Source organism: Protopterus annectens, chromosome 1.part1 (genome assembly GCF_019279795.1).
Source record: "Protopterus annectens isolate FY-2018-M chromosome 1.part1, PAN1.0, whole genome shotgun sequence".
Taxonomy (NCBI): Eukaryota; Metazoa; Chordata; order Ceratodontiformes; family Protopteridae; genus Protopterus; species Protopterus annectens.
This window is the reverse complement of record NC_056726.1, coordinates 542,028,695-542,054,832: the sequence shown is the minus strand read 5'-3', so window position 1 is coordinate 542,054,832 and position 26,138 is coordinate 542,028,695. Positions and strand designations below refer to the sequence as shown.

The 26,138-nt window shown below is 41.8% G+C and overlaps 1 protein-coding gene across 1 annotated transcript in view; it reads left to right on the top strand.

The window, feature by feature from the left end:
• FTSJ3 (FtsJ RNA 2'-O-methyltransferase 3) overlaps window positions 1–26,138 on the top strand; it is a 1,310,428-nt gene that overhangs the window by 995,077 nt on the left and 289,213 nt on the right. The window contains exons 10-14 of the mRNA XM_044076638.1: window positions 18,616–18,702; window positions 19,104–19,256; window positions 19,782–19,917; window positions 20,524–20,729; window positions 21,176–21,284. Coding sequence (XP_043932573.1) covers window positions 18,616–18,702; window positions 19,104–19,256; window positions 19,782–19,917; window positions 20,524–20,729; window positions 21,176–21,284 — 691 coding nt within the window. The remainder of the gene's footprint in view (window positions 1–18,615; window positions 18,703–19,103; window positions 19,257–19,781; window positions 19,918–20,523; window positions 20,730–21,175; window positions 21,285–26,138) is intronic.

Genomic DNA, 26,138 nt, shown 5'->3' with positions numbered 1-26,138 from the left:
AACAGCTGAATGATGATTAAGTGAAAGATAGTCCAACTTTCTATCTTCCTTCAGTCCTTTTTTTTGGCCCCCTGTTGTAAACTGCTGTTTTCATCAACTTTGCAGTATTGTCAAATTGTTCTAGATGACCATGTCTCAAGAGTTTCTAACTTTGGTAACATTTTCCTTGGAAGGGGGTGATGCTATTTAGACCAACACTTCTGCTACTGCAATGGTAAGGGAGGAGGCCTGAAATGCACATAAAGCAGGAAGAGGATGTGAGCTGTGCGTACCCAAGCTGGTGGTGATGGCCCTCATTTTCGCATGGAGTGAGCAAGTGCATGAGTGGGTATTGGTAATCTCTGCACTGATGCAGGTGCTCATGCTCTCACCAGGAATAGGGCTAGAGTTTAAAATGCAGTGCCCTTATTGCTCACGTCCAACAGTGTGTGAGCATGGATGTAGACGACCAACATGGTTACTTGGATGATGGCCTCCTTTGAGGGCTCATCCTGTTTTTTTGTGTAGGGGACAGTGATCTTATTCTCATGTGAGGAGGATTGATAATTGGCAGGCAAAAACATAAAGAACAAAAACAATTTGATTTAGGTTCCTCCTTCAGATTTTCATACAGGTTTTCAGTTCCTTTTGAGAGTAATTGACACCCCCCTGAGAATGTCATTAACAAGTGCTGTTGTGAGCATCAAAGTCTCCACCCCCCCCCCCCCCCACACACACACACATTCCTGCACTTTGCCTTTTTATCTGGGATAAGGACATAACTTAAGCTGTATTCATAGGATCCTATGAAGTTACTAGGCTATTGGCCCTGAGGCCCTTATGAGCCTAGCCAAAAGTTTAGCCCATGTTTAGCTAAGTTGCCACCCGATGTCCCTGTCCAGCAGGGACATGGGTAGAATCCCAAGGATGTGTTTTTTGTTTCCCATCCAGTTATCCAGGTTGTGTTTAAAAAGGGGTAAATATGTACTCTGCTTGATGTGGAGAGGGTGTCTATTCCACAGATGGGGGAGCCTCTGGGACACAAATCTGTCCTGCCAACAAGTCCTCTTGATGTCACAGACAAGGTTGAGGCATTCTATCTTTAAGTAAAGAAAAGCCTGCAGCTGCTTGAGCTAAAATGTTATAGCCTTTATTGAACATAGAACAAGACACTTTTTCAGCTACTATGTCTGCTGTTCATTCAAACACTCTTTCCAAAAAAAGAATTACAAATAATTCCTAGATGTAAGCATAAACACAAACAGGGATAGGCAGTCCCGAAAGTATTAATTAAATAAAAAAAGATGGTGCCAGTCAGTTAAACCTTTATGTGGGTAAGCTACTACCTGAAAAGTGCCATTCTGTCACTGGATTCTGGAGTTAGTTTATCCACACATGTTTGTAAGAGAAGCATCCTGCATTTATCCTTCTCTGTAAACTACCCATTTTTTTCCCTAAAAATTAAAAAAAAAAAAAAACTAGGAGACTGCTTTTTTGGCAGCTTGTCTTGGATGAACACCAGAAATTCAAGAGGTTTTGGTGAGAAGAGGTTATTTTGCAGACAGAAAAATTCCCGGCCCTGGCCATTGGTTCCCAGTTGCCTGGGCGTGACTTGGTCTGCTTTGCTTACCTGTCCAGAGAATTTGTCTTGCTTTTCAACTTGAGTAAGTTCATTATTGGAAATAGTTAGGGGAGAGGGATGTCCCACTGCATTGCTGCTGATGGTTCTATAACAGTAGAGTGGAAACATTTGTGTAGCTTCTTGGTGTACCAACACAATTCCAAAGGTAAATAGCCAAATCTAGTCTCCCATCGTAAAAGTGATCATGCACTTTGCAACCAACCTGAAGTGTAGTTTTTTAGGTTGGGAATAACTGACCGTGCTAGACCATTTGTTTCCACAGTTGCCCGTGCATCTTACCTTAGGAGGAAGACAGACATAGTTGTCACAACTGAGTTCCATACATTGGAGAAGTATAGACTCACTGTTCATGTAATTAACTTTCCACTGCTTTTGAGAAATTATGGTTAAAGTCAGACTAAGAGATTCTGATGCCCATGCTGAAGTATTATTCCTTCTGTAGTTTCTCTGTAGTTACACACCCATGTAGTGAAGATGCATTTTTAGCCATCATTATCAACTTCCTCAAAAGGTCATAATTTTTCAGCTCCATATTTCATCCTGTTTGGCTGATTCAGATGTTGTGCCCGGAGTTAAAGTGCATCTGCCTGTGATATCTCAACAGTCCCTTCTGAGCCTTTGGTAACAGAATGTAAACATTTAAAGTCATACCAGTTTTTGTATAATGTTGTAGCTCTACAAGTCCTCATGATTTCAGCTGCATGTTGCACCCCATTTTTTTTTGCCCACAAGTCTTATGGTTTGACATTTTTTAGGCTGGAGCTACTACCTCACTGTAGCACCTGTGGCTGCTTCAGTCCATTAGTGTCAGATTATTCCATTTTCACTTCAGAATTCATTTCCTTTCTCTGAGTTCATTGGGATTATTTCTGTTAAGTCTGTCACCTCTTTTTTTAATTCATGTATTGTTCTTCCACTTCAGTCTTGACTTTATGCAGCTTGGAATGATACAGCTTTACAAAAGTACCACCATGCCTCATAAATATCACAGTTCTAACCTGGTCAGTGACAGCTGTGGGTTGTTCCCACTCTGCCGCTCTTTTGTCAGATACCTTGCCAGTTCCATTTGTCAAATGCTGTTTCTGATGTCAGAAGTTGTAATGTGCAACCAGAATTGAGTGGTGCGATATCTAATGAGTAAGTAATGCAGAAACATTTGTTTATAATGAAAGTTTCAACATTAGAACTGTGTGTGTGTGTGTGTGTGTGTGTGTGTGTGTGTGTGTGTGTGTGTGTGTGTGTGTGCGTGTGTGTACGCCATGATGATGTCCTTCAAGGATGCATCTGCAGTCATCACATATGGGTTGTCCTGCCTCAGGCAGCCCTTCGGTCGGCCGGATTCCAAAGTCTGGGTCTGGCCTCGGCTGATGTCGCACTTTCCCCGATGTCAGAGCGTCTGTGGTATAAAAGCATCAGCCGACGTCATTTTCCTCAGTCTTTCTTGCCGCGTGGTGCCCGAAGCAGAAGCAGTTCGCAAGTGCCAGTCGGCCAGCTCCTGTGATTCAGCTACCGAAGACTTCGAAAAAGCTAAGTACTCCGTTGGGACTCTTTCTTGCCTCAGCCGATGTCAGATAAAGTTAGTAATTGTTTAACTTGTGGGAAACAAATACCTCATAAGGATTTCCACTCTTACTGCCTCCCCTGCCTAGGCCCAGACCACGACGTCTCGGCCTGTTCAGCCTGTGCTTCCTTCAACCGATGAACTCTTAGACGTCGGTCGGAGTTTGCAGAGGAATTCTTTGGGGCTAGTTTTGCTTACAAGATGCCATCAGAGACTCCGACTTCGCATTTAGTTAAAAAATGGAAGGACAAGGACCGACACACGCGGGCCGTGGTTTCGGCTGAAACCACGGTCAGGCCTACCGCGAGTGTCTCGGTCTCGGCTGAAACAGAGTCCTTGGTACTTCCGATTACCGAAACCGCACAACCGACTACCTCGGCCCCGGAGGCCCCGGCCGAGTTGGTTATTGAATTACCTTCTGAAACTGGTGTCCAGGAACCTTCCAACACCATTCCTTTAGACAAGTCTACTCCTGCACGTGGTGCAGCCAGACCTCCTGCATCCATGTCCATTAAGGCTTTCTCTAGGGCTAAAGCTGCTAAACTTACTAAAGCTTTGCCTCCCAAGGTTACCTCTCAGAGACCTTCTACTGGCTCACAGATTCTTAGCTTAGCAGTCGATCTTATCTCCTTAATTAGAGGTTCTCAACCTCATCCGGACAGGGGCTCTCAACCACCTCCAGACAAAAGGCCCAGGGTTGAGCCCTCTGACCCCCATTCCTCAGATGAGTCCACTGATGGCTCTACTCTGTCAGACCACCAGGAGGAGGCTTATTCGCCTCGAGGATTCTGATGCTGAAGAATCTATTCCCTCGGCCTCCCCTCCTGAAGAGTTTTCCTTTGGAGAGACATTACACTCTATGAGAGAACATTTTCAATGGCAGGGTCAGGAATTCTCTGATTCTAGAAAGAGATTAAGGACCTTTTTACATTTACCTCAGCATAGGCCTTTAGCTATACCTCCTGTTTTGAATGTTATTGATGATGTGTACTCTGATGCTAGTACAGCCCCTGACTCTCTCCCTCTGGCTCCTGCCAAACCTGATAGGTACTACAGGGTCCCGGACTCGCATCTACACCTGTACAAGGCCCACTCTGCTGATCCAGAAACTATTTCCCAGGGCCCAAAAGGGGTTGCAGCTGCCACTGCTAGGAATCCCCTACCCTCTGAAAGGGAGTCCAGAGCTTTAGAGAGATGGGGTAAGAAAGTGTATACTTCTGCAACTCTTTCCATGAGGGCATTAAATTGTCAATTTCATATGATACAGTACCAGGAGTATTTGTTAGATGAATTGCATAAGAAACTGTCTTCTTCTGAACCCCTTGATCGCAAATCCCTTCAGGATCTGGTACATAACTCCCAGCAGGTTAGTAACCATTTCTTGCAGTGTGGTTATGATGCATTGGAAGCTTCATGTAGGTCAGCTATGACAGGTGTAGTCATACGTAGTCATGCCTGGCTGAAGGAACAATCTCTGCCAGACCATGTTAAAGATAAGCTTTTGAATGCTCCTATGGAAAAGCAAAAATTATTTGGTTCCACGGCTCAAGAGGTCGTAAAGAAATTTGAAGAAAAGGCAAAATCTGTGCAAACAGTCAAAGGCTTCCTGCAAGTCCAACCACCGAGATTCAGCAGAAATTGGCCTACTAAGAATTGGTCCTTTCCGGACTCAGACAGATCTCAGAGAGGCAGGAATAGGCATGCCAGAGGTAGAGGGCAAGCTAGAGGCTCCTACAGAGGCCGTCAATGGCAGCCTCCCAACCAGAGAGGTAGTGCAGGAACTACAACTACTACACCAGGACAGACTCAATGACTTTGTTTTGACTCCGCCGACCAGGGCTCAATTAGAAGCACCTTTGGGCGGAAAGCTTTCTTTATTTTCAAAAAATTGGCACAGCATTACAAGGGACACATGGACACTGCAAATAATAGACAAAGGATACAGGTTCCATTTCCACACATTGCCAAGAAGAAAAGGCATGCCAGACCTGCCACCAAATCAGAGGGCAGAGGCTTTGAAACAAATTTCCAACTTAATACAAATGAAAGCTATAGAAAAGGTACCTCTTTCAGAACAAGGCCAAGGATTTTACTCCAGATTATTCCTTGTTCCAAGAAAAGAAAATCAATGGAGGCCTATTCTCGACTTGTCCGCACTGAATACTTACCTCATTGTGCCAAAATTCAAAATGCTGACTCTACAGCAACTCCTTCCCCTGCTGGGCAAGGGGTCTTGGCTGGTGACTCTAGACCTCAAGGAGGCATACCTGCATGTCCCTATCAGACAAAGTTGCAGAAGACACCTCAGATTTCTTGCAGGGTCAGAGCATTATCAATTCTCAGCATTGCCCTTTGGCTTATCTTCTGCGCCCAGAGTATTCACGAAATACCTGGCATCAGTAATTGCACACTGCAGACTTCAGGGGATTCAAATTTACCCATATCTGGATGACTGCCTTATACAAGTGGACAACAAGCAAACTTTGTTAAAGGACTTGGATTATGCCATCCACCTACTGCAGGCCTTGGGATATACAGTCAACATCCAGAAATCAAGACTGGTTCCATCCCAAAGAATAACTTTTCTGGGTGCGGATCTAGACACAACCACCCAAATGGTCTTGCATTCTTCTGATCCCACAAGCAAGGCTGCATTTGAGAAAATTACAATGGTACCTAAGGAGTTTATGGACTCAGCACAGTCACAGCTTAGAAACCTTGATCCCACTCATTCCATGCCTCCAAAAGGAATTTCTGTGGTGGGCTCAAGCCTGCCAGTCGAACAGCGGGTTGCCCTTCAGCAAGCCAAGAGCCAACCAAACCATCACTACGGATGCTTCAGACCAAGGTTGGGGAGCACACATGGAGGGCAGATGTATCCAAGGGCTATGGTCACAAAGAGAGCTGCGCATGCACATAAACCAAAAGGAAATGCTGGCAGTGATACAAGCAATCGAGGCCTTCAAACTTTTTCTTCATCAAGGCCACCTACTCATAAGGACAGACAACACCACAGTTATGTGGTACATAAACAAGCAAGGAGGCACCCATTCCTACCTTCTTTGCAGACTGGCAATGAATCTATGGGAACTTTCCTTGAAACTCAATATACAGCTGCAGTCCCAGTTCGTGCCAGGGGAAAGACAATATACTGGCAGACAGCTTAAGCAGAAATACCATGGATGCACACGAATGGATGCTGCACCCAGACATCTTCTTACTCATAACACAATCATGGGGAAGGCCGGAAATAGATCTGTTCGCCTCCCCCCACAATCATCAACTGAAGAAATTCTGCTCAAGGACATACCACCCACAAGCATGGAAAGTGGACGCTCTCTCTTTCAGCTGGAAAGCTCTAACAGTGTATGCTTTTCCACCTCTCCCATTAATGACCAAGGTCTTACTGAAGATCAGGACAGAGCAGCCCAGAGTGATTCTGATAGCTCCAAACTGGCCAAGACAGCACTGGTACCCACTGTTAAAGAGCATGTCACAGACGAAACCATGGCCTCTCCCCTATGGCCACTTCTACTGACCAGCACAATTTCAAGACTCTGCATTCCAACCTGAAAACCTTGCAGCTAACTGCCTGGAAAATACCATGACTCCTCCTCAGGATAAGCTATCCCAGAGAGTGAAGGATATTATTATGGAAGCTCGGCCTTCCACAAGGAAGGCATATTCAGCAAAATGGAAAAGATTTCACACTTGGAACACAACAAAGGGCCTAGATGTGACAGTGATGAACATGGCACATATACTGGAATATTTGGCAGAATTGTTCCACAACGGCCTGTCTTACTCTTCCATTAAGATACATGCCTCAGCAATTTCAGCAGAATACAATGTTAATCCACCTGTCTTCTCTCATCCTCTCCTGAGACCGTTTCTAAGAGGAATCAAAAACATCAATCCTCCAAGAAAACCACCTCTACCTACTTGGGACCTTAACTTCGTGTTGGAAAAACTAACACTTCCTCCCTTTGAACCAGCAGCATCTGCAGATCTACAGTTTCTGTCTTGGAAAACTGCCTTCCTTCTGGCCATAACCTCAGCAAGAAGAGTATCTGAGTTACAAGCTCTAATGGCAGTACAGCCATTTCTTATCTTTCATCAGGACAGAGTTTCATTGAGAACCAATCCTACATTTATGCCAAAGGTGGTATCCAGGGTATCTTTGAACCAAGCTATTCACTTGCCTACATTCTTCCCACAACCACAAAATAAAGGGGAGAAACTTCTGCACACCCTGGACATACACAGACAGTTGCGTTACTACTTGGACAGAACTAAAAGTTACAGAAAGACTGACTAGCTGTTTGTAGCATATGCTGCTGGGGCACAAGGAAAAGCAATTTCCAAACGGACAGTTTCAAAATGGATAGGAAATTGCATTCATTTTTGTTACTCCTTTCATGGAAAAACTGTGCCAGCTGACATTAGACCTCATTCCACGAGAGCCACAGCCACCACCACAGCCTTCCTAAGAGGGGTGGCTACCAAGGACATTTTAGAAGCTGCTACATGGAGCTCCGTGCATACATTTGCCAAGCATTACAATTTACCTTTATACTCCAGATCCAGAGCAGGCTTTGCTACGGCAGTCCTGCAGGGTATCTTAGCTACACCATCCTTTACTTAGTACCTCCACCCCCAGATTGGCTATGGTATTCTACCCATATGTGATGACTGCAGATGCATCCTTGAAGGACATAGTACAGTTTTGTACCTACCATAAATGTAGATGTCTGATAGGTATGCATCTGCAGTCAGGTTTACCCTCCCTCCTTCCCTCTGTGGTATACTTCTTGGGTACTTACCCTCTTATAGCTAGCTGGGGATCTATTATGGTGTATTTGTTTTATAGTACTGTGCATGTTTGGATTTGTTTTTGCAATGCATATCTCCAAATTTTAGCCTTCCTTAGAGGGCACCTGGCATCTGGGGCAAGAAAAACTGAGGAAAATGGCGTTGGCTGATGCTTTTATACCCCAGGCGCTCTGATGTCGGGGAAAGTGCGACATCAGCCGAGGCCAGACCCAGACTTTGGAATCCGGCCGACCGAAGGGCTGCCTGAGGCAGGACAACCCATATGTGATGACTGCAGATGCATACCTATCGGACATCTACATTTATGGTAGGTACAAAACTGTACTTTCATCGTGCATACAGCTGCAGTCATAACAGATGGGGTTCTCCTGCAGTCAGGCGGGTCTTCGGTCGGCCGAATTCCAAAGTCTAGGTCCGGCGTCGGTTGTCGTCGCTTCTTCCCCGACGTCAGTGCGACAGGGGTATAAAGGAACCAGCCAACGCCATTTTCTTCAGTCTTTCTTGCCGTGCGGTGCCCGAAGCAGAAGCAGTTCGCAAGTGCCGGTCGGCCAGCTCTTGAGATTATGAAATTTTGGAAACCGAAGTCTTCTTAAAAGCTAAGTACCCCGTTGGGGAAACTTTTCTTGCCTCAGACCGATGTCAGACAAAGTTAATAATTGTATTTCTTGTGGGAAGCAAATACCGCATAAGGATTTCCATTCCCTCTGTATACCTTGTTTAGGCCCAGACCACGACGTCTCGGTCTGTCGCTTTTGTGTTACATTCAACAAACGCACTATTAAGCGTCGGGCGGAGTTCGCCCAGCATTATTTTGGGAAAGCATTTAACTATACTATGTCGTCGGATACTCCGACTCCGGTTTTGTCTAAAAAACGCAAAGACCAGGACCGACACACGAGGTCCGCGGCCTCTACTGACACCACGCCAAAGCCGACTACACGTGGTCCGGTTCTCAGCGAGGCGCCTACGCAGCCCCTGACTACCGACGACCTTTCTTTGACGGTGTCTCCTGTGCCCGAGGTCACAGGCTCCTCGACCCTCACCCCGACTACAGATACCGAAGCCACTCCGGGCGTTGAAACTCAGAATGTGGACAGGTCCACCTCCATTCAAGGTGTCTTCAGACCTTCCTCTTCTTTCTCCATCAAGGCTTTCACAGAGTCTAAAGCAACCATGCACTCTAAGAGACCAGCTACACAGGGCCCATCTCCAGACCCCATGCCTAAGAAACAGATGCTTAAAATGGCTGAGGATTTAATTACTCTTATCAGAGGTTCTCAGCCCCCTCCGGACAAAAGGCCTAGAGTGGAGGAAGATTCCCCCTCCTCTGATCAGGGCTCCATTATTTCAGAGCACTCTGATGATCAGGAACATTCTTACTCTTCACAGCCAGCTAAAAACACTCAATCTAGCCGCATGGAAGATTCCTTAGCATCACAGCAGGCCCTACTCTCCAAGGAGGTGCAGGATGTCATTTTGGAGGCCAGAAGGCCATCAACTAGAAAAGCTTACTCCGCAAAATGGAAATGTTTTTGTGTCTGGAATGAGAAAAAGGGCCAGGACCCTGGAAAACTGAATTTACCTCAAATACTACAATATTTGGCTGAACTGCTAAGCAGTGGACTTTCTTTCTCCTCCATCAAAATCCATGCCTCAGCCATTTCTGCAGAATACAACACTGATCCACCTTTATTCTCTCACCCTCTCTTAAGACAGTTCCTCAGAGGGCTAAGAATTTAAGACCTCCAAGGAAACAACCAATACCTGCTTGGGATCTTAATTTCATTCTGGAAAAACTGACCTTGCCTCCCTTTGAGCCAGCTGCCTCATCAGATTTGCAATATTTGTCCTGGAAAACAGCTTTCCTTCTGGCTATCACCTCAGCTCGTAGAGTTTCAGAACTACAGGTTCTCATGGCTGTCCAGCCTTTTATCATCTTCCATCAGGACAGAGTTTCCTTACGAACCAACCCGTCCTTTATGCCTAAAGTGGTATCCAGGGTAGCTTTAAATCAGGCCATACATTTACCTACTTTTTATCCTAATCCTCAAAACAAAGGGGAGAGATTACTACATTCCTTGGACATCCACAGACAACTGCGTTATTATTTGGACAGAACAAAGCCTTTCAGAAAATCAGAACAGCTCTTTGTGGCCTATGCGGTAGGAGCTCAAGGAAAGCCAATTTCCAAACAGACAGTCTCAAAATGGATAGCCCACTGCATACGCTTTTGCTATTCCTTTCATGGCAAAACTGTACCTACAGGCATTAGAACTCATTCCACCAGGGCCACAGCCACCTCTGCAGCCTTCCTCAGAGGAGTTCCTACCAAGGATATTTTGGAAGCAGCCACTTGGAGTTCTGTGCATACCTTCTCCAAGCACTACAACCTACCATTATACTACAAATCTAGAGCAGGCTTTGCCACTGCAGTCTTGCAGGGCATTTTGGCTCCTCCTAGTTCCACCTAGTGCCTACCACCCCTTTCTTAGCTTTGGGATTCTACCCATCTGTTATGACTGCAGCTGTATGCACGATGAACATAGTACAGTTTTGTACCTACCATAAATGTAGATGTTCGAGTGCTAATATAGCTGCAGTCCAGGTTTCCCTCCCTCCTTCCCCTCTTGGGACAGGCCTATAGGCTAGCACATCCTCATACAACCTGATTGGGGTATTCATTTATGATGTATTTGCTTGCAACTACTGTATTTTGATTATATTACACTGCATTATTACACAAATTTATGTATTGCCTTCCTTCTGGGGGCACCTGACATCTGGGGCAAGAAAAACTGAAGAAAATGGCGTCGGCTGGTTCCTTTATACCCCTGTCACACTGACGTCAGGGAAGAAGTGACGACAACCGCCGGACCTAGACTTTGGAATTGCTGACGAGGACCCGCCTGACGGCAGGAGAACCCCATCTGTTATGACTGCAGCTGTATTAGCACTCGAACATCTACATTTATGGTAGGTACAAAACTGTACTTTAATGTCCGCAGTTGGGTTAGAGTAAAGGCTAAGAAATGGGATAGCTTTCATGTTTTGTTTGTGCATTGGCATGTTTGAAATGTGTGTGTGTGTTTCTTATTTAGTGGTACTGTAATGGAAAAAGTGTTTATTACCTTAATGTGTAGGGATGCAATTATTAGCAGGGTAGTGCTAGGGTTAATCTGAATGACTAAGGTGGTGTGAGGGAGGGAAACCCCCTGCCTATCCTTATTCATGTATGCTAACCCTTACCCTGCCCCTAAACCCTATCCTCAGCCCTGCACATTAGGGTACTAAGCACCCTTTCTCTAACAGTACCACGGAGAGTCTGTAAGTTAGTGGTCATTTTTTTTTTTGCTTTACTAATGTTAAAAGGGACTGTTTTCCTTTTGCAGCTGATTTATTGATTTGTGGAAATTGCATTTCATCAAAGGAAGGTGTGATATAGTTTGGTTAAATGTGTCTTGACTGATTGTTTGTGAGACAAGTATTAATAAACTCGGACAACTCAGACTGTCTTCTATTTCAAACCTTTACTTTATGCTACGAAATTATTTCCCTAGTTCTTTCAAATTATTTCCAAACCTTCAGCAGAAGTGTTTCTTTGCAGACTTAATATTGAAATATACTGTTCCACTGCTATGCTCTTTTTAGCCTCATCTAGAACAGATGATGGAGTCAGAACAGAAGGGTGATTTGGGTTTTGTCCAAATATAAACTACTACTAGACTGCAGCTGTAGCATACCTCTCAACCTCTTAAAGCAAGAAATCTGGACAAATCCATAAGTAAAAGTGGGACAAAGACCCAAAAATAGGGACAATTTTTAAGTATTGCTCTTACAATCCAAGAAAGTTGATAGACTGACAGGTTTTGCATTAGCATGCATTTTCTGAAGGGTATGAAGCCTGAAACTCAAATGTCTGCCATTATTTTCTAACTTCAGTCTTAAATGATTTGCCACTAGTTTGCCAGAAAACCACAATTTTTTTGAAAAATGGACCAAAAATATGAGGCAAAAATCTGTACAGTTGAGAGATATGAACCGTAGACATTCTGCATAGTTTTTTCCCCCAGTCAACCCACAATATAATGCCATTTCTCAAGTCATATTTACAGCTAGCTTATACTTCTAGCATTACTTCTGTTGGCATGTTATTGTGCCTTTTTTGGAGTTTATATCTTCAAAGACCATATGCCACTATAGTCATTGTTTTGTTATTGTAGTTTTGGGCTTGCCATATGTCATATGACATCTATGTTCTGCACCATTAAACTTGCATAACATTTACGGTGAACAGAGTTTTTCGTGTTTAGTGATTAGATTTCTTTACAATTTCTGATGGTCTGTTTTGTGTTCATGATGCTTGCAGGCAGAGTTGCCAGATTTCCAGACTCCCAGGTAGGGACAAAAAAAAAAGAAGGTCTCTCACGGCAAGTGAAGACCAAAAAAAAAAAAGGTCTTTAATGCGGAAGGAACAGAGTTCCACATTAAAGAACTGAGCTCACTCAGTAGCAGAACTGAGCTCACTCAGTAGCATACAATAATACAAAGCAAAGCCCAAGTAAACGGTTTATACATACCATCACAGAAAGCAAAACACATTAGTAATACTACCAAGGGTACTACTATCTAATGCAAAATCAACGTACCCCTGAAAAGTTAACATACAAGAATGCTATGTTATACAGCAGTACTTCAGTGGAAAACTTTGATAGTATACTCACGAGGTGCCCGTTACGGACGTGCGTTTGGTGCCAAAGGCATTTTTTGAAGGTAAAGCTCTCTTCCCTGGTAGAAATGTTGATGCCATCATCACGATATACCCTCACAAAGGTGTCCTTCTTTAATACAAAAAATACGTGGTGCAGTAAAGAAAGCCCAACTTAACTGTTAGACGCGCTCACTGTAGACAGTGTTGGCTTACTGGTTACCGCGCTTTGCCTTTTACATCAACCGCGTCTGCACTAAACACGGAGCTTCTTGTGTTTAATGCATTGCAGTTCCGCATTCAACACAAGTAGCTCCGTGTTTAGCGATTTTTGATTGGCCGTATGCGGCATATGGGCCAATCAAAATTAAACGGAGCTTCGTGTTTAATGCGGAACACAAGAAGCTCCGTGTTTAGCAATTTTTGATTGGCCCGTATGCCAGGTATACGGGACAATCAAAAAAAAAAAAAAACAAACAAAGCGGAGGCTGGCCGGGATTTAAACCAGCAGGGCGGGACTCGGGATTAGGCTGCTGATCTCGGGACAGTCCCGCCCAAATAGTGACATCTGGCAACCCTGCTTGCAGGACTTGAAACAAAACAGTGGCCGGGAAGAATCCTGCAGCAGTTTTAGCGAAAAGCAGATCAAGCTCCAGCTTTGGTGCAATACATGACTTACAATAATCTAGAGATAAAATAAGTAAGATGTGCTCAGATTTTATTAAAGTAAACAAAAGACTGAGAGTATGTCAGCCCAAACAACAAAAGTCTGGAAAAATGGAAGCAGCTTTAACAGATATTTGGATGAGCTGATTAAACTGCAAAAATCAGAGGTTGAAGTGAAGAAAAGGATGACTGAGTATGAGACTGCTCAAGTGATGTTTCAAAAGTGGTAGAATTAGAGGACCGAGCACGTAGGGAAAATCTGAGATTTTCTGCTGTACTAGAGAAACTGGAAGAAACAGACTGTATTAATTTTATGAAAGCACAAATAAGTAACTGGACTGGTATTCCGCAGCAGGAGTTGTTAGATGAAAGTCCATATTGTGTGTATGCTCCAAATCTGGTCATGAGAAAGTAGCCAAGACTTTTAACAGTAATCCTACCAGCAAAAAGAGTTGATTTTAGCAAAATTGTGGTAGAAGGACAAAGTACTAAAAGTTGGAGCCAGTAGAGTATTTGTGGGAAATGATTACTCACTGTACATCAGGCAGAAGAGGAGTAAATTTATTTCTCTATTCAGGGACTGTTGAGAGGCAGGTGTGAGATTCAAGCTGCTGCATCCAGCTATTTTCAGAGTATTATTTCCTGGATGATCAGTCATTTTTTTGTTGCAGAACATGCTGTCCAACAAAAAGTGAGCTATCAAACAGAATGGAACCCTGCTGCTTATTCTTCTGATAATAAAGCTCATAGAGAGACTTTGCCTGTGAAACCTGTTCCAGCTTTCCAAAGGAAAATTTTTGAGAGTCATAGAAAAGCACAGGAGTTAACTAGAAGAACCAGGAGGACATAGGAAATGAACCCGAGACTAGAGTAGTCTGGAGATGAAGATCACCAAATGTAGGCTTACACAGCATCAGGTCATATTTGTGAAATATGGCTGAACAAGAAAACCTGTAATTATTGGACTTTTTTGATTTTGTTAAACTTGTAGGGGTTCCAAAGCATATGTCCTTCATGTTATTGATGTCTGTAAGAACATTAAGGAGAAGGGAAGAAAAAGGAAAGAGGTAACAGTAAAACAGTTTTTGTTCTTAACACTATATCCGATGTTGTCTTGTCCATCTGATTTCAGCCTGTGAGTTATTGGATCCGACTCTGATCAGATGCTGGACAAATCCTCTAAACTTCAATGTGCCTGACTGTGCCTCCTCTACCCACAATCCCCTGTTCCCCAACAGACACCCCAGATCATGTTTGCCACAGTTCTAAGTTAGCAGCTCGAGCTGTGGCTCCGTACAAACGTATCCTTTGTGATGCTTTTTCCCCCTACTCTTTAGATGTAGTGGTTCATAGGATAGGTTAGGTAGGTTAGCTAAGTTTAGGCTTAGAATTGTTATCCTTTTAGTGTGCGTGTGTAGTTAGCAGTGGGCTTTTCCCACCTCTTTGAGTTTACCTGCAGTGTGGTTCTCTGTTTTCCATGTAGGGTAGTTTTTCTGTCTAGACTAAGAACTGTATGTATTTTGCTTAGTGCTTTTTTCTTCATAGCGTGTTATGTTTGTTGCAGGGTTCCTTCTTATCATGGTTAAGTGATTCGAAAAATGTGTTGTTTGTTGGCACAAACTGCCCTCACAAGATGAATACGACAAGTGCGTCTATTACTTTGGGGCTGCACAACTCATTTTCCCGTTTGATTTGCAGGGGGGTTCGGGTCTAGAGCTGTTAATGAGAGAAGGGCTAAGTTAGTTATGAAGGGTTTCCCCTCCACTTCTTGCTTTTCAGCGCTGAAGGACTGCTCTGACAACCTTCGCTGTACTTCCAAAGACTCCAAGACCTCTAGAGGCGCTCATAAGTCATCCTCTTCTGATCATGCCTGGATCCTTTTCTGGCTCGCTAGGACTGAGGTACCCCAGCAAGTTTAGCACTGGTGTTGGCTCTGGTTCCCTTGGAGCCAATCTCCCCTGGTGCCGACCATGAGCAAGTCTCTGTCTTTGGACCTCAGTGTCAAAGGGGCTCTGTCAAGTCGGGTAGCTTCCCCTTCTTCCCTTCCACTCCACCCAAGATGTCAGATTCGTCTCCTTCCCCACCCCGGTTCTGAGTCTCTCAGATTCTGATCTGGCAGGCAGGTTCTTCATCTTCCAAGTGCCATCAGTGGCATTGCCCCCCCCCCCCATCTTCGTTTAGTCATCTGGGTTGGTAGGCATTTTCAAAGCTTCAGACTTGGAGCAGCTAATGAGGTCCTTTTTGCAGTCTTGGATGCATGTCCAGGACCTCTTTCCAGAACCTATTCTCTGTCACTTTGGCTTCCTCCATCAGACCCTGTGGATCCAAGGTCTGATGGTTTGGTCATGCTCGGCTTCAGCTCCAACCTTGGTCTCTTACTCTGGCTGTTTTTGAGCCAAGCAGACCTCAAAGTTTTGGCATTGAAGCTGACTTTTCTGGGTCAGGTTTTTGACCATCCAAGCTTTGAGTTTGTCACTCCTTTTCAGAGCTTTGAACTTCGACAGTTCGGCTCTGGTCTTGAAGCCCGGAGTTGTACCTCCCCAGATCCAGGCATGTTTTTGGTTTCTTCAAATACTGGGACTGTTTGCTCCAGGAGGCCAACTTCCGCCTCCAACTTCGATGTCGTGGAGGGGCAGTGTTCTTTCAGGAGATGGGATAGTCTTCTTCAGTTCCTTCCCCATTCTCATCTGTGCCTGTGGTGAGTCATCAGTCTTCTTCTGGACAGCCCGTGCCAGTTGCTCTCCAGTCTGTTCCCCTAGTTGGGGCTTCCTGCCTCTTCCCCTGTCCTCCAGCTTCTCTGGAGTAGGAGGTTTTAGGCACGGGGAAGCACCTCAACTCCTCCGAGGTGTCTCTCACCAAAGATAGTGCTCAAAGAAGGAGAGGGATCATGCATCCTTTGGTGATCTCTTGAGCTTTTTTGCCAGCATATGAGGGCTTGACGACCAAATTCCCCTCTCTGGAGGACTCTATATTTTTGGATTCTTTCTGTGTACTCCCATCCAAGCCCCGGGTGGTTCCCTTCTAGATGTGCTCATAGACCTAGTATCTTGGAACGAGTCTGACACTGTAGAGCCTATTTCTATGAAGCCTGTCAAAATTCTTGCTCCTCCCAAGGATTGGCCACGTTGGAGTAAGGGCCTGTCTGTGGATGCAGTTGTGATGGAAACACCCACAAAAGACGTCGTCTGCAAGGAGCATGCGTGTGATGTATGGCGTACCTTAAAACAGCAGTAGGCTTTTGTATATTAGCCAGATGTCGGGCTACCTGAGGGAGGGAATCCCACATGTAAGGAATACTGCAAAAGGTAAGGAAAGGACATCTACTGTTATGGTAAGATGTTACACAACTATAATTTTTCTGAATCTTGGATAAGACAAAAACAGACAGCACTTGCATTACATATACAGTGTATAACCTTAATTACAGGTCAAGTAAAGCCTGTGAGTGTAGGTGTCACTCTGTGACACTTCCTGTTAGGAGTGTTACATTTCATTATTTGAGGATGTACACAGTTTTTTGTGTGTATGTTATTAGGTTATGGGGGTATTCTGGGGTGCACTGCTTTGAGGGTTTTCATTAAAAAAAAATTGTTAAGGCTTGACAGAGGTTCAAATGGATGCGACAAGAAACTGTATAAAAGACAAACCTGCCAAACATTAGTATATGCATGCAACACAAAGGCTGAAACTAGACATTAAAAAACTATTATACATAATAGATGGGAATAATGACTTCTTATCATAATGGTAACACTTTTCCATATCATCTTTGAACTTGAATGGTCTCAGGTACATACAAAAAAGAAAGAGTAGTGAACTGTATTAAGAAATGCAGAATGCAAATAGCTGTGCTATAGGGGACACATTTGGAAAGAACTGAGCATGTGAATTTGATAAAGAAAGGATTTCAGGATGGATATTTAGTGGAGTATATGGGACTGAGGAAAATGAGAGTACTTCTATTAGTTACTGGAGGAGCTCCAGTAGTGATAGAAGAGGGAGAAGAAGATAACAATGGTAGATATGTTGCAGTAAGGGGCTACTGGCGAAGAGAAGACGAGGATTATTCTGGCATGTATTTATATTCCACCTAAAACTGCTACAGTGGAGCTTAAGAACACTCTGGGGAAAATAATTAGCTGTCAGCAGGGAAATATTACTTGTAGTTGGGGACTGGAATTTGACTTGCAAAAGTGAAGATCTGTCTTGGGTGGGCTAGAAGAGGAAATATACCAAAACAGGGTAGATTTTTGAAGAAATTTATAAAAATATTTAGTGTGGAATATGTGAATCTAGTAAGAGGAGCTCAGAAAGAATTTGCATATTATTCCCCAAGGTACAAAAACAGGGCTAAGCTAGACATAAATTATATTTCACAGGAACATGTGCATTTAATTGAAAGTTTTAATATGCATTCAGCAGCTATGTCAGATACACCAATAGTAACTAGAATAAAATTTCAGGGTAATGAATTAAAAATGAGATGCTGACACTTCCCCGCCTATCTTTTAACAGGGCGGAATTTAAGGAATGGGTAGTAGAAATTATTTAGGAGTTGTTAAGGATAGAAATGGCAGTGTAGAACCACTCTATAAGAAAGTGTGCGAGAATAGATGGTACTGCTGTGGAAATTTGGATGCTAGTAGGGACGAAAGTGATAAAGATCTGGAAGTTTTTTTATAATAGTATTTTAAAAGGGCACACAATGATCGACTTGAAACAAAAAATGATTGACCTTAACAATTGGCTTAGCTTCTGGTGTCAGTCCAAGGGGGGTCTGATATCTGTCAGCCTGGGAAGACATGGTCAACAGGCCATTCTGCTTTGCCAGAGATGGTCTGCACCTGTATTCTCTAGGCTTTTGGATACTGGCAAAGGCATTAGTCCCCTCTTTTTTGCCTTTTTTAGGTAGTGTCAAAATAACCAACCTTCAGACATACCAAAATCCTCTCTAGATAAATTCAAGGTACTGCTGCTTAATGCTAGGAGTCTAAACAAGAAGCTGCACTGCCTGGAAGCACTCCTCACTTTGGGAGATGCTGACACATGCACATCTACAGTTTGAGTGAGAGTGTTCTGTTTAAATCAAAGGAAATATTTCTTTAATAGATAATGTTGTTTTTTCAGCCCTAGTGGTCCAGTTCATCTACTTGTAAAATAAAAACAAATATATGTACTGTGTTGTTGTAAGTGGTAATTGTGTAATTTATTTTATGAAATTAATTCTAGAGCTTTGCTGAACTGGAGAGGAAAATTACGCAGATACTTGGCAAAGAAATTGAAGGATGAGGCCAGAGAGCTCTCTGGAGAAATAAAGTAAGTTTCAAAGAATGCCTCTGAGGGTGGGGACTTGCTGAACAAATATATTATAACCCATTTAAGCTGCATTATCTATTTCTTCTTTATTGAAATTTAGGTTCAGTGCAACATGGCTGTTTTTGTCTGTCTTTTGATATTTTGTACGCACACAATATACTACAGTTCTAGAGGTACTGATAAAATAATATTTCAGTAGTGAATGAAAGGAAAACCCACTGATATGTAATGGGACAGTATTTTCTACCACACACAAGATTTGCATTTAAAAGGTCACCAGATTGAGTCCCAAGTAATGGTAGTCTCTGTCCAGAAGCTGAATAGTTCAAAAAGGCAGTGGATACTTGGGTATAATCTTCACTTTCCTTTTATCAGTCCATCATCATTGGATTCTTTTTCAGCTTGAGCTCTGATGAAGAACAGAGTGAAGAAGAAATTAAGGGTTCCCGGAAGCCATTGGAAAAAGTTGCTGAGGAGAAGGAAGATGCAGAAGACAGAGAGCTGGAGGAAGAACTAGCAAAAGCAAAAGCTGAGGAGGTAGCCGAGCTTAAAAGGTAGGTGGTTATTTTACTCCTTTGCTTTTTAATCATAGAAACCTTTTCATCCATTTGGTACTCAGTGATTTTTCATTTTATGTCTGGTGACAGCACCCCTTATGGCTGCCAACAGGACATTTTTTATGCTGAACATTTGAGTCTTGAGATTCCTGTTAGACCACACTGTCATTGCCTCCTTAAATTGACATTGCACACCTCTGCTGACACTGGAAAGATCGCTCCTGTCAGCTGTCCCCTTTCCACATCAATATATCTGTGATTTTAAGGTACTTCCTGGACTTTCTTTTAACTTTAGGAGAGTATATGGTCATAATACCTGCATGATACTCCATTAATTAAGCAGAAGTGTACGTTTTACTACATGCTGTGATGTTGCATACCAATATCCTATAAAATTAATGTCAAGTTTCTGAGATGTCATGGCATTAGAAGAGCTTGTATACCCTAACACACACACTACCCGTATCTTAAATGTATTTTTGCCTTAAACAAGTATGGTTTGTTTGGGACTTTGTCATTTAGGAAGAAGAAAAAAATTCTGAAGGAACGCCGAAAACAACGAGAACGTATGGAGCTCAAGATGGATCTTCCAGGTGTTTCTATTGCAGATGAAGGTGAAACAGGATTGTTTTCTCTCAAATCCATCTCCAAAAACAAGGTATGTGTTGAATAGAAAGGTCAGTAAAGGCCAGATAGTGTGCAGGCAGTAGTGTTACTCAGTGATTTGTGGGGCTGTGCAAAGAATGAGACCTGTAGGAGGTAGCAGACTTCATTTTGTCGCTCATCTTTTGCACTTTCTGACTGCCCTTGATGGTGATTATTGTAGCATAAGGTAGCTTTGCAAAACTTATCTTTAGTTTCCTTCTCTGCTTGAGTGGATTTGATCTCTGCAACACCCTAAACGTACATAGCTGTTAACAGTCTACAGCCAATTCATAAAGAAGTAAGATGATTTGGAATTGTTACCTAGTTGAGGTTTTCTTGGGTAGGTGGACCGATACGTGTTGTTTGAATTACTTTTGCAGTACCCGTGTCTGAGAGTCCTCTGGGTCATTCTGTGTATGTAGTCAAAAACAGTGATGAACCAGAGTAATTGTCATCATTTTTTAGAAATGTTTTCACATTGGATGGTTGACAGCCAGTGTCAGTTGTCTTATTCTGCCAAGAGCATACCCTCATCTCTTACTTTGCATCTTAGACTTAAGTTTGAAAACAGGATGTTCTGATGAATTTCTCTCTCTTCCCCCACCCCCAAACAATATAGTTGTCGGAGATCAGTAAAGGAGATATGAAATCAGCTGATGAAATATTAGTGGATGAGGAGATTAATGATGACATCCACCTGTCGGATAAGGAAGATAGTGCAGATGAGGTGTCACTGGCCAGTGACCTGGATTCTGAAGACATGGAAGATGTAAGGTTAAAAGATAAGCAGACTGAATCTAAAGGAAAGAAGCTAACTAAGAAAAGGTATTTTATTTTCCTTTTTGAAAAGTGGAATTGTGATAAGATTTAATCCCAAAACATTTGAAAGTTATATGAATTGGAGTCTTTTTTTTTTTTTTTGTTAGCTTTCTTGTGTGCCTAGTTTGCATACCCACAGCAGCTGTGCAAGTTGAACTGTCCTCATTTAGCCTGTGTGTTTTTTTTTTTTTTTTTTTTTTGCAGTAGTTGCATAATGCCATCTTAATTGAATGTGGCAGGTTGACTCTTCACTTTCTATTTAATGTTAAAACAGTAAAAGACTTTGCCCAGAGAACCATTGTGTACCTGTTATAACTTCTGTGGATGGTAGTTGTAGTCTTGCATGCAGTTGTCCCTGTGGTATGAGGTGGACATAGCCATTCTGCCACTGGCAGTTGGAAAATAGTTTTCATGGATACATAAAACTGAGTAATTGCTGTTTGTCTTGACAGAGTGACTTTCACTGATGATAAAGGGGGTGATGATAAGAATCCACTCCTTGTTGAACTGGAAGACCCAAAAATGAAACAGGAGCAGCAGACCAACCTCTGGTTTGGAAAGGTAATTTACAGCGTTACAGCTGCTTTTTTTCTTCCAGTTGTGTTTACTGTTCATTTCCCCTCCACCTCCTTGCCTTATGTCTGATATTGTCAACCTAAAAGGAATGCAATTTGTTCTGCTTAATGCTTAGTTGTTTTCATTTCTCCTTACATTTCAGCAAATGTTGTTTATGTTATTTTTATAATGACTATTAATATAGACAGATGCATTATGTTGCTGTTTGTCAGCTAACAGCATTTTCTTCTGCTCATAGTAGCAGACCCTCTCTCGTGTTTCCCTAAAGTATAAAATCTGAACCACACATCACTGACTGAACTTCTTATTGGTGCTCCGGCCTGAGGGAAGTGTTTCTCCTTCTGATTTAGTGGCTTGGCTGCATGTAAAAGTTTTGTTGTTTCCTTAGTAGCCCTCCTGCCAGGTTTTTGGATTATGCACTGTCAGAATACTATCCCCTTAAAGACCAGTATTTCTTGGAATTTTACTTTCTGGAGGGCAGCTGCAACTGCAGTGTATTTAAAGTGAGAAGTACTTATTCTGACATTATACACTTTTCTTAACATTTGGTCTTTCATTGCCTTTGGCTTATGTCTGTTTGACTGTTTAAGGTTCATAAATTCATAGGTGGGTTACTAGGCTATTGCCCCAAGAGTCATTTTAAGTCTAGCTAAGCTTTCCACAAATTCACCAAAATACTGCTGAAATGTCAAAACTCCTAGGAATTTTACAGTTACAATATAGGCTTGTACACATCAAGCTTTCACAGGACGCCCCTGTCCATTAGGGACATACTTGAAAAACTGTGGGTAAATGTGTGGTTTCCCATCTTTTCATCCAAGTTGCATTAGAATAGGGATAGGGATGAGCTTTGCTTCATATGGGTGGGAAGTCTGTTCCAGAGGAGTAATCTTTGAGGTACATACCTGTCTTGTTTGTCACAGATGAGGTATAAGTTCTTAGAGTGGGTATTTCTGATGATTGTTTTTCATATGTGCAACAGATCTGTCATTGTGGGATCAGAGAATGCCATGTTTAGGCTAGGCATAGTTTGCTGCATAGTAGTCAGTCAAAGACCAAGTACACCAATAGGGCTTTGAGAAGTCCGCATAAGACTTGTTTATATCTTGCTTTATTTTTGTTAGGAACCTATGTGGTCTGTCAAGCTGCTGCAAGTGACTGGTTAGTTACATGCCGAAGGATGCATTGTACTTGATAATTGGTCTGATGAGAGCCAAGTACAGTGGAACAGTGACCTCCTTGAACTTGGATGTCATGCTCTTATAAGTTGTGCAACATGGTATAATTTTTCTTATCATGGCAGACATGTGGTGGTGAAAGATCAGATTACTGCCCACATGCATTCCCAGATCCCTGAACTGGATCTACTTTTCAGGGTGTTTTGTCAATGTGGTAATTTCCAAGGGTAATATGAATTTTTTTACATTATGTTTTAGTCCATGGCTCTGGCAGCAGTTTGTCTGCAACAGGACCTCTTGAAAGGTATGTTTGTCTTTAGGGGATTTATTGACTTCGCCTCGTTTGCAGTAATCTGCAGACTCAGCCAGAGAGACTTTTTTTTTTTTTTTTTTTGTAAATATTTTTATTCATTTCCAAAAACAAGAAAACATGAATGCAGGTTATTTTGAAGAACTTGATGATTAACAAAATACGGCAAGTATGTTCACATACTCACTTTTGAGTCATCCATTCAGAATACTTTTTTTTCCATTTTTTTTGTGGGGAAAGCACTCAAATTAGACAGTTTTGAACAAGGGACTTAGAAATTAATATTTTCCCTGTCCAAATTTGCTGCATACCAAAAAAAAAAAAAAAAAACTATCTGAACATTTCCTGAACTCAATTATTTCCATTTTATCTACTGCGTGGGACCTTGGAGTCGATTAGAAAGTTTTTTGTTTTTTTTTTTTGCTTATTTAGACTTCTGTTAATTGGGTAAGTGGGCTGGTCTAAGCCCCTTTGTAGCTGCCATGATTCAGAAGAGAGGCAAAAAACATTAAGAAATTTACAAAATTAAGTGCAAGTAGAGATTCCAAACATTTACTTTAAAAAGGTACAGTTGCATACAGTAACATAACTCTCACTCTGCAATCATAGATAATCTGGACAAAGGCTCTTTAAAAATAAGTATATCTAGCTGAAAATCCAGACAATTAATTTTCACAAAACTGCATATCCACCATCATGACTCCTGTTCCCACTTCCATCTGGATTGTGGGATGACACCACTCAGAAAAAATACATTTTAATAATTATTAAAAAGCAGAAGTGATAAAATGATGCAAAATATAACCAAAATAGTCCAGATTCATTCATATTAATTTTTATTAATCAGTCGTAGTGAAATTAAAACTTTTATAAAAATACATTTTTTATAAATATTAAAATTGCAGGTCTGTAACTGTGACTGTATAACAGCTACTTTTTCTCCTATTATGTTCTTGGGATAAAATTTAGATTGGAAGCAATTACTAACTGTAAAGGGCTGATTGCAGGGAAGCTGATGGCAGTGGCAGTTACTGTGGAAAATTGCAATGACAGTGGCAACAATTGGTAACAGTACAGCAAATTCACAATTTCCCTATCATTATCCCCATCATTCAGCATGTTTGTACCAGTAACAGTATCAGGCCACACGTTTTCATCAGTAACTGTCAGCATGTTTCCGCCAGTATCAATTAGCATGTCCTGAGCAGTAGCAGCGTCTTTTAGCATGTTCCTACCAGAAAGTTCTATTCTTCCACCACAGTCATGCACCATTGTGCAGTAACAGTAGCTTTGGAGATAATGGACTTAAATATTCAGACTAATCAGTAGCAAGAATAAAACTGCGTGTGAACAGAAATCCATTCATAATTTTTATAAAATTGAAAGGACTTCTGTAACTGCAACTAGAATTATCTAAAACATGTAAATATGCCATATCAAGTTTTTGTTACATTAGATCTGACAGCCTGTCTTTTTGATTGCTTATGAAGTTAATAGCCTTTTTGTCCTGTCTTGACACTTCTTTTTAATACTGTTTTTCTTATGCTTTAAAGTACCTTATCCTGCCTCTTATTTTTCAGAATCTAAGCATGTGCCATGTAAATACTTTGCTTCACTTAATTTCTGTACCTGCTCATCCATGAATAATGTCTTAAATAACTCCTGTACAGCTACAGCAGGACAATTTTGTTGTCACTTTAAAAGTTATACACAGCTGTTGTAGTGATACAGTTTCTTCCTTATGGAGCCCATCTTAATAAGGTACCAGTACTCCAGCCATTAGGAGTTACTTTAGTTAACCCCATTTTAGTCTGATGCATGTCATTATCCCTTATTCAGGAAAATGTTATACTTAAAGAAAGAATGACTTGAGGTCATTTTCATTTTTGTATTTGGCTCCACCTCTGTTTTCACACACTTTTTCAAGTTATCTGATTATTGTTTATATTTCAAGCAAAATCCAAACATTCCAAAGCAGAAAAAAATGTTAAAACTTCCATCCAATTCTGTACTGCTTTATGATGCACAAAACATTAGTACTTCTATCCAAGTCTCTGCTGCTTTGTGATGTACAGAATACCTGCATACCACTCAGCTCTCCTTGATTTTGCCTCTTGTTGCCATGCTGCTCGTAAAATTGTTGATTTTCTGGTAAATTACGGAGACAACAGTTAGTTAATTCCAATCATGAGAGTTTCATACCTCTTATTGTTCAAAAATGCATTTTGATGCAAAATCTGTTCTTATTAACGTTTTAAGCAGATTAGAGCAGTGTTTAAAAATTGAACTTTAATCAGAATTTTTGAAGAAAGAAGTTGAAAGGCTTGGCTACCTAGCAAGGCTGCTTTGTATAGAAAGAATATCTTATAATTTGTTTTTGTATTTCTGACTTGCGCCATACTTCCATCACTGAAGAAAAAGAATTCAGGCCACTCAGGAGTTGCACTGCTGATTTTATGGATAGATTATGCAAAGCTTTTTATGATTTGCATTTGGATTGCTTGGCTTTTATTTCCACTGCAAGGTTGGCTGCTCACAGTCACTCATCAGTTAAGGCTATATTGACGTCATTAGATTTGACATCAGAGGTGCCCAAGGCAGTGGTCCAGTGACCCCCATGGCTTTGAGGGAGAAGCAGTTAAAAGAAATCATGATTTAAAGGAGCCTCTCATAATTTCATGACACCCTAATATTTACTGCCCATTGTTGGTATTTCCTGACAAATTCAAGACAATTAAAAGATATTTACAGTAATGATTATGAAGAGAATAAGCAACTTCTTAAGTACTGAGTACACCAAGAATCAATTCAAAGAAGTCAAAAATGTCATATGAAATATGCATGAAAATACCAAAAAGGATTAGTGGGGGAGAAAAAGCAAGAGAACTTTTCATTGGTAGAAACTTTATACAGTGAGGAGTATTAGTAAGAAGGTAATTAATATGTTTGTTAATAAAGTACTTATGAAGGCTACATTCTGAGAATAGGTTAAGGAGAACTTTTTTGAGGAAGAGAGGAGTGGAGAGATTTTTGATGTGTAGTATGGAGTACCAAACAGCAGGTGCAAGTTTACTGAATGTTGTTAAGAGCACATAAGGGGGTTCTTAAAGTAGTAGTAGTACATGGTATACCTCTAATTGGGTAGGGTTGATAGGAAATGTTTCTGTGGGGAGACAATGGGGGAGCAGAAGTCTAGGAACAACAGTTTGGTTATAAAAGTGGTAGAAAGGAAGATAGATCTTTAAGTGATTGTAAGGGTGTGTCGCTGCATTGTTTCTAGGTATCAGGGAGGTTGATGTAACAGATCTCAGATATTTTTTTACATCTCTGAAGGGTTGAAGTTTTGAAAGA